The 9,625-nt window shown below is 40.7% G+C and overlaps 1 protein-coding gene across 2 annotated transcripts; it reads right to left on the bottom strand.

Annotated features, from left to right (window-relative positions):
* Positions 1–1,509: 1,509 nt before the first annotated feature.
* eif3k (eukaryotic translation initiation factor 3, subunit K) lies at positions 1,510–7,366 on the bottom strand. Of its 2 annotated transcripts, none has more exons than XM_078247025.1 (8): positions 7,175–7,366; positions 6,102–6,200; positions 4,477–4,597; positions 3,647–3,724; positions 3,406–3,472; positions 3,157–3,234; positions 2,914–3,039; positions 1,510–1,666 (listed from the first exon to the last, which is right to left on the bottom strand). In XM_078247025.1, exons 1-8 carry the CDS (start codon positions 7,234–7,236, stop codon positions 1,635–1,637), a joined length of 663 nt encoding a protein of 220 aa, XP_078103151.1. In that variant the 5' UTR covers positions 7,237–7,366; the 3' UTR covers positions 1,510–1,634. The 2 variants fall into 2 exon arrangements, with proteins under 2 accessions (XP_078103151.1, XP_078103152.1); XM_078247026.1 differs by having other exon boundaries at positions 3,647–3,721.
* Between the last annotated feature and the right edge of the window lie 2,259 nt (positions 7,367–9,625).

Below are 9,625 nucleotides of genomic sequence, written 5' to 3'. Positions count from 1 at the left end.
CCACAGACGCCACGCCCTATAGGGAAGTTACACGGGACAGGTAGAAGCTCACCTGCACGAAAGGTGTGGCTGGTGCTGCTAAGTTCACTAAGTCCGTGTCAGACAGGCACTCCCACATTTTGTTCAGGGAAAAGCCTTTATACATACCCTTTTTATGGTGCACTAAGTATAATAAATAATAATTATTGACATATTCATAGATATTTATACATTACTGTATGTGTGAATGTTAAACATGCATGTTGCACAGGGAATCTTTGAAGCTTAACTGTATCTGTGGATAGCAGCTACCTTAGTGGCTACATTAACTACAGGCTAGTAAGCTTGTCATTACTATTGTGTAAATTAAATTCATAATTGAATTAATTAAATACGTTGGCCGTATGTTTATGTATATTTTTTGACATATTTGAACTTTTGAAAACAAAAAAATAAAATTATTTTTTTTGTATACATTTTGTTACAAGTTACTTTGCAGATTCAGATAAATACACAATATAACCAAAATCATGCAGAAGCATTACAGTGATGAACACATGTACGCATCAATAATTAGAATCCAGATATATAATATATAATATTCTGAAATGGGCCATCCTGCACAGAGTACTTTATATTTTGATGCGGATACTTTAGCATTTTAACATCAAGGACCAGTGTATAGGATTTAGGCCGTTTCTTTTTTAAAGATTATTTATTTTTTGGGGGCATTTTCTGCCTTTACTTTGACAGGACAGCTGAAGACACGAAAGGGGAGAGAAAGGGGGGGAATAACATGCAGCAAAGGGCCGCAGGTCGGAGATGAACCCAGGCCCGCTGCATCGAGGAGTAAACCTCTTTATATGGGGCGCCAGCTCCACCAACTGAGCTATCCGGGCGCACGGATTTAGGCCCCGTTTATGCCATGTTTCTACAGTAGCCAAGAATGGACAAATCAAACACTGGATCTAGAGGGTATTTAGGCTTGTTTTACGTTCCCTGAAGGCCACCATAGGTTCTCCTTCACGCCTGGAAAAGGCTATTCAGTTGGCTGTAATCAGCAACCTCACTGTGATATACCACTTAATCCAACACACTGCTTAAAGTAAAACTTTAAATGCAGGATTTGTACTTGGAGTATTTTACAGTGGCTACTTTTATTTTAGAACAAAATCTAAGTACTTCTTCCACCATCTGACCTTCTAACCAGGGGTTACCAAAAGCCTTTTGTGTAAAGGACCTCAACATCAAACGTTTTTTTATTTCAAGGATCAACGGCCACTTTCTGAGAATTTAAACAATAGTTCAACACCTATATTAAAGTCTAAGCAGCGGCTTCAAGCCTGGTGCCCTGATTCATGTCAGGTTTTTATTTAGCTTCATAACCAACACCTTGATATCATTTGGATAAACAAAGAAGTCAATTGATTTCTGGGAAAAGCTGGCAAACATTTCCACTGAAAGGAGTTAATATGATGAAGCAACAGATACCAAGGATTTAAGAATGTTTAAAGAGCAGCAAACACAGACTGTAAATGATAAATTACTTTTATTGAGAAAAGAGTGATTATGAATACAAATGACCTGGTTGAATCTGCCGTGCTTAATGTGTGTGTATGTGTAGGTGTGTGTGTGTGTGTGTGTGTGTGTTTGCATCACTGAGATGTGGCCATGATGCTGGATACACCTGAGAAAAGACAAAACAGTGAGAGAATATCAACACTTTACCTTCTAGTCACTCGTCAACATAGAAACAAACAGCTCAATGTCAATTTTGAGACATGCCGAGTCATCCTTCTCATCTGTATGAAATATGACTGGATTAAATCCAGGTGAGTGTTAGGATCTCTTAAATCTACTTCCGCAACAAAGTGGAGACATGGATTTTGGGATGTAGTATTGGAAAACGCACATTACAATGGACTATTATCTCCATTGCAATGCAGACTTTCCCTGCAATGTACTCGTACTACGGTCAACTTTTGCACATGCCTAGCAAATTTAGCAATTCCCTGCACAAACTGTACAGTTTGTAGATTTTAAAAACAGATATATTGTAAATATATTCTATAGTATTTTTTCACATTTTTTTTATGTAGATTTTTCTTTTCTGTAATTGGGTTTCTTGACTTTTGCAGACAGTAATTGCTTTTAGTTTCTCTTACTGTGTTTATAGTTGTGCACCAAAACACAAATGTAAAATGCCAAAGATATTCATTTTGGAATGACATGAAACCTCAGGTTTGAAAATCTAGATTCAGAGAAAACTATACAGAAACTGACAAAACTATGCTTAAAACTTTTCCTGAAGCTATGCAGGGCAAGCCATGTCTGTAATATGTTGTTCATTCATCTTTCAATCAGCATATAATAACTTGTGAAACTTGTCTGACGGCAAAATAAAGCTGTGGAAATATTTGAAATATAGCGTACACTTAAACTGATACGGATTTTCTTATGTAAAATACATTAAGCTGCTGCCCCCGTCCACAGCAGTGCATTGCTCATCTTCCCTGTCGGTACTCCTCCAAACTGCCATCTACTGCAGCTAACACGCCGACTATGGAGAAGTGGCTCATACAGCCACACTTCAAAAGATCCCAACTATCCCTTAAATGCAGAAGAAGACTAGAAGTGCAGTCAACCTTAAGCAAAAAAAAAAAAAACCTTGTGTGCAAAATCATGCAATTGAGACGGGAAAGATTGCAACTTGCAGCATTAACAATCAGACACGAGGAGTCAGAAACCCAAAAGCACACGACAAGTTCAACTAGTCATGTTAATTTCCTGATACAGTGCAGTGTTACGCGTTACATACTGTACGTTATAACTGGTTCACCTAAAGAGCCGGCACAAGGAGTTTGGGTCACCTAATTTGATTCAATTTCAAGTGGATTATCCTCATTTCTCTTTTATCTGAGCGGCAGCACTCACTCTCAAAGTCGATCTTCTCCACGATGTTCTTGGGCTTGACGCTCTCCTCCTGGTTGAAGATGAAGATTTGTCCTTCCTCGTTCTCCGTCCAGCCGTACTTGTTCATCCACACCTTCACCTGCGTGTCTGGACAAACGGAGGGAGACAATGGGCTTGAAGCTGGAAAGTTCAGTCAGGTTTGTCACCGCGTCACTGTAATGTCTAAAGATGGGCAGCAGGCCTGTATATTTCCAGACTTCTTACCTAGCGGGTCTCCCAGCATCTCAGCCAGTAACCGGTGCTCGATGGTCTGGTAGGTGATGCCCACTACATGGCAGATGACTGGAGAGGAAGATGATTTAAAACAACAGACGATGGTGATCACGTTTAAACAAGTTTAATATGCATCATTCCAGTATGGCTACGCTTGTTTCCGGTTGTTTTTCACAGACTGGTTATATTTACAGAAAAGAACTTAACGCCCACCGTGGTGAGTCAGAAGAAGATACTCACACTTGCGTACAGAATCCTCAAAACCAGTAATGCCGTCGATGAGCTCTCTGTTCTCCTCAAGACTCGTCTGTCAGGAAGACGAGGACATGATGAAATGACACCAAGAGAACAAAGTCTTTCGCAAGTTTGGAAAAGAGGACGAGAACAAAAAGTTCTCAGAAGAAGAAGGACAGAGATGTCACGAGAAAGGTATTTAATGATGGATTAGTCAGCAATGACACTGTGTGTATGTGAGTCGTACCCAGAAGCTCTGGAAGTGGCACGTCTCCAGCAGGTTCCCCAGGTAGAGGATCTGTCTGATGGGACGCTCCTCTTGCTGCGACACTGTAGTCAAGGAAACGCACCACGACCCAAAGACAGAGCCTGCCTAACCCCCACCCCTCCCCTCCCCCTTGTCCATCCATCCTGGACCCATTTACACACTTCTTCTACACAAATACACTGGTAACAATGTTGTACTTGCATACCTTTTATCACGTGTACTACAAATATTATTTCACCAAAACCTCATGTCATGTCTACATATTTGGGCTGCTTGATTTCGGAGAAAAAAGAAAAATCAGAAATCACGATTATTTTTGGTCAATATTGAAAATCCTGAATTGAAAATGTACTCGTGACTTTTGGAAAGTTGTTGCATTTATTGAACTTAAAAAAAAAAAAAAAAAAAAACGTGAAATCAACGGTGAAAACACGAACTGTGAAATGTCCCTCAATACTTTCCGTTTGAACTTTTTGAATTCCCCTTCAGAACACAAGATGAAAAAAAAATTTAATTAATAAAAAATGCAGCTACAATCCTAAAGTAGGAGTCTCAATGTGATTAAATACATTAACAAATGAAACGCTGGGCATCTTTGCCAGAAAGATCAATGTCTACCAAACACCCCCCGTTCTCTGCAATCACCAGTTTTGTGTCGACTTGCACTTCACTTTGACTTCACAGCTCGACGATAACGGTCTGCGTCGTGCAGTACAGACTGCCAGGGAGGCCGTAAAATGTGCACATATTAGTCACATATTATAACAGTCAGATGACAGGAGATAGATGAGACCGCACCAAAAGGATACGTGTGTTTGGTCGATCATACACTTGCAGAGAGTGAAGTCGGTGTGTGGCAGGTTGGTCAGAGCCTTCAGCAGAATCTGGGAGGTCACCGGAGTCTGGAAGTAGGCTGGGTTGAACTGGTACCTGCAGAGGTAAAAATGTATTTACAATCACTTGACATATTTTGTGAAGCACTTTATTTTTCCGGTCTTAGGTTGACATGTAAACTTGATCTTGTCACAATCATTTTTTTTTTTTTTTCTTCCCCTTTCTTCATGCTTTTGTCAACAAGAATCCCTACAAACTGACAGAAGAAACTAAAATCAAGAGAAACCAGCTAACAACTTCATTGTTAATACAACTAAAAACACATTCACACAAGGAAAAGCAACTAACAAAGTGAGTAGAAAACTAATTATTCCCCCTGCCAACGGGACTCCCCCCACCATGTCGGCTCCCTTGACAGTCCACACAAAGAGATTCCAGATAATTCTCAAAGTGACGGGCTGATTAAGGCTGTGTCTCATTTCTGTCTTACCCCTTCCCCTTAGTTTTGCGCGTTCACGTGAGAGTAAGGGCTAGCCCAATTCTCATTTTGATCGGGGGGTAGGGCTAAGGGGAAGGGGTAGATACACATTAGTTTTAAGCAAAGTCGCAAGCTTACTTGAAAGCAAGGGGTACCCAGAATACACTGCGCAGCCGGAAACAACAGCGACCAGAGAGACCCATAAATTTAAGTATTTTCAGCTTAAAGAATTGATTTAAAAATTACAAAAGTCTTGTTTTGTGGTCTACACAGTCCTGTACATATACTTATATATACATATACTATACTAAATAAGGACATGTACTTCTCAGCACGTCCTTATTTATCTGTCCTTATGTATCTGTGATTTCTCTGCCTTGAATGAACTCCATGCATGTCTACAGTTTTAACTAAATTAACGAATTTTGTTTGATATCAGTGTATAACACTACTTGCTTTGGAGACATTGATACGTGCTTTACATATATCGTCCTGTATCACACAGGGATGCCGGAGGAAACCCAGCAGCTGATCCACTTTCGGGCTGAAAACGAGCAGAAGTTTCTGCTTTCGTGTTGTAGCCATTGATTATTGTATTGGTACTGTATTATTGTAATCATGATTAATTCCTGTTCATGCACCTGTACATTGTTGTTGGTTATGATAAAGGACACCAATTAAAGAAATGGGGTATGGAGGGAACGGTTAATGGCCAACAGGCATCAGACTGTGGTCTGGAATTTCAGAATAGCTGTAGTTTTTTTGGGGTCCAGTGTGTCTTTTTTTTAGTTTTATACATTTGAGTGCCTTTTTTATGTGTGTAACATGCAAGTTATGGTTCTAATAGTTAATAATGTTATGTTTACTTTATTGGGCAATACAGAGCTTTTTGTTAACAAAAAGTGTTTCTGAACATCAATGACATTCAAAACAATGATAACTGAAACAGATATATCTGTAGGGAATGTTTTCACCCCTACCCCTTACCACTCAGTTTCGAGGGACAAGGGCTAGGGGTAAGACGAAGGGTTAAGACAGAGAAATGGGATTCAGCCTAAACAAACTGTCCTGTGTCAGCTAACATCATTTGCCTGTATTTGAACGGTGGCTGATGGAACTTACAGCTTCAGGACAGCCAGGTTGGCCTCCAGGTCGTAAGCGTTTTCTTTAGCTTGTGTCTCCACGTAGCGCTCCAACGTAGGAAGGTTTTCTGGGTTGTACCTGTGGGGAGAAACCAGACCATGACCTATTAACCAAGTAGGGATGAATCAGCGTTTCTGTGCTGTGGATATACATATTCCACACTGCAGGTCAGACATTAGCAGCACCTTTCAATTTAGCGCATTTGGAATGACAAAAGTAATTAAGCAGCAGTCCTGAGAAACAAATGCTTGGCTTCATATCTTTGACAACAAGAAGCAGCTCGTTTAAGCTAATGTCAGCTTCAAACGGCAGCTTTCAAAAACATTTCGGGGTGAATGAATTATCTTCATCTAAATTAGAAGAGAACAAGTCTTTCATTTGTTTCTCTGACACCATGAAAAGTTAAACTTTTTAGAGATACGTGGTTCTCACAGGACAGCAACGCTACAAACATATGATGATATTATAGAATATGATGCATTGCTGCAGATTAAACTATCCAACAATATATAAAGGAGTTAAAATGACCACAACCCTAAACATCTACAGCAGTAAAATGCAACATACACATTAATGCAGCAGGAATATTAATCCAGAAACATCCGATATAACAGGGAAACACTGACAGGGAACGGTTTACTGCACAAAGAGTACTCTTAGTGTTTACCTTTATGTACAATTTGACTTCTTCCACCACTGATTAAAATGGTTTATGGGGGAAATGTTGGCAGGTCACTCGAGCACAGCTAGCTAACGTTAGCTGCTGTTCAAATCTGCTCTTCCAGTAATAATGTAATTTTACTTTGATAGATATATATATATATATATATATATATATATATATATATATATATAAAAAATGCAATGTTCACATTGGCATCAGACCGGCAAAAGTAACAACTACAGAACTGTAAGAACCGCGCATCAAGCGCCTTTGAATGGGCTCACACTGACATCTCAACAAACGCTAGCTTAAAAACATTAGCCAACAGGCTAAGCTATCGTTAGCTTGTCTCGCCAGGTTATCAGTTCGTTAAGAGCTTCATCCGTACCTGTCGATTCCTCGCAGGAGTTTACCCACGTTCGCCCTCATCTGCTCGAAAGACGTCGACATTTGGTCCAAACTTTTACAGAAGACTTTAGAGGGAAAAACCGAATTAAATCCGCACGTGGGCCGCAGAGTAGAGAAGGTACTGGAGCGGAGGGAGAAAAGGGTCGGACCGGAAAGAGCGACGCACAGACTGACAGACGCACCGGAAGGTACACACAGTACAGACAGTTGTGGTGCCGGACGGGACCGGGCACGAGGGGACGCTGCCCCACCGTTATAGTCTAAGTGCTCCGCTAGCCAAAGTAGTAATTGTCTGTTTCTAAACATAAACAATTACCATTTCACCTAATGTAATATTTGCTGTTTTATTTTAGCTATTGATGTTATGAGCTTCAGTTAACATACCTGCGAACTAGGCGCTTTTCGGCGAAAATCGCCGTTTTGAATGGGAAAATGTCATCCACGTGAATCGTGTAGATCCGAAGAGTTTGAGGGGGAGGAGGAATGTGTCACCTTTTTCAGCACTTCTGAGTTTGCAGGTATGAGTTAAAATAGGAAGTAGGAACACGTTTAACACTTGGATTCAAAGCAAGGCAGCCTACGTTTTGGAGTAAAGTTTGGCACGGGAACCCAACCTAATGTTTGACATTATCATCAGCCAATTGGTACCCGCTGCTCCTCTACCTGTACCTCCTTTCCCAGCAACCCTCGTGGTGCTTCTGTCAGAGACATGGATGGATTAGACCACTGAACGGCCCAGGGGCCCAAAGTGTCACAGGCCCACCTGGCCTTCATCTGCAAAATGTCACCCAAAGAAACACAAAATGACCACAAAGAACATATATATAACATAACATATAAAAATAGAGAAAGGCATCGCAAGCCTGTGTCACTTTTGCTCTTATAGATGGGGAAGTGTTTGCACGTCTGTGCCCTGGGGCCCATTGTCTCATAATCAGCCTGTGGTCAGCAATGCAGAGAAATACCACAGTGGTGGAGAGAAAATGCTGCAACAAACAGCCACAGATGTACATGTCAACATCTGTGGCGGCATGGAGGCATACATTTTGCAGGAGGGAGTCATGAGTCTGGCAATAATCTGAAATGACTTACATATAGGTATATAGGTATAGCTGACCTTCCAGATGCAGGGCAAGATGACAGACAATTTCATCATGCGGCATTCAGGCAGTTTGTTGCATGGCAGCGCGGGACTCTGGGTCCAGGTCAGAGTGGTCATACAAAGCTGCTGTCTGGTCAATTTGGGACCGATTACTAGATCCTAATGGACAATATAAGCTGCTGTACCCTTGTTAAATGAAAATAGTTTGATTGCTGTGCAATATACATGGATTTATTAAACCAGTTATTTGTATATCTCCAAATTGTTTTATTAACAAGACACAGGAACGGTTTCTTCGCACAAGCCGTCACTATGATGAACACTTAACACCAGTCCATAGTGTCAGGATCAATCCCTGTGCAATAACCTTGTAACACCAAGCATCCACCTTTCAAGTAAATAATATATTTTATAATGATAAACAGACTGTGTACATGTAAATATCTGTCAAATATATACTGTCATATCCACTTAGCTCAGATATATAAACAACCCTATTATTATATTATATATATATTATACTGAACAAAATTATAAATGCAACACTTTTGTTTTTGCACTGTTTACTGTTTAGCACTTTGTCGAGATAATCCATCCATCTCACAGGTGTGGCATATCAAGATGCTGATTAGACAGCATGATTATTGCACAGGTGTGCCTTAGGCTGGCCACAATAAAAGGCCACTCTAAAATGTGCAGTTTTACTGTATTGGGGGGGGGTCCGGACTGGGGTGGGGGGGGGAACCAGTCAGTATCTGGTGTTAGGGTTACGGTAGGGTTACACACAGCGAAATTTTGCTTTGCTCTCGTTGAGGTTGAATGGAGACGAAAATCGCCCTGATTGGGCGAGATGAGAGCGAATCGCTGAGGCAAACGAAACAAAGTTGACGAAAGTTTAACTTTATTCAAATGAGGACCACTCGAGAACCAATCAGGTCCTCGTGTTTGTGTTTGGAGGCAGGAGTTACAAAAAAAGTCTGACCAAGATGGCGGAGGTTATCAGCGCTGTATTATGAAAATTTGTACGTGATTAAAATGTTTCTACACGAACATTGGTACTTGTATCAACACAAATTGTGATTTACATGACACACAAACTTAGTCAGGGCACATACACCACTAAATAGACCACTGTATATGTTAGTTTAAACACTCAAACTTTTCAGCTAGCCGACAGGCTAATCGCTAGCATGTTCGGACATTGGATTTCATTGTAAGCCTAGCCAGGCAGCTAGCTAGGCTACTTGTGCATTTGTTTGATTACATGTTTTGTTGGCGAACATTGACGCTTGTATCAACACGGATTTCACAAGCTACGATAGCAACGAT

The sequence above is a fragment of the Sander vitreus genome, chromosome 3 (genome assembly GCF_031162955.1).
Source record: "Sander vitreus isolate 19-12246 chromosome 3, sanVit1, whole genome shotgun sequence".
Taxonomy (NCBI): Eukaryota; Metazoa; Chordata; class Actinopteri; order Perciformes; family Percidae; genus Sander; species Sander vitreus.
This window is presented reverse-complemented; position numbering and strand designations above follow the sequence as displayed.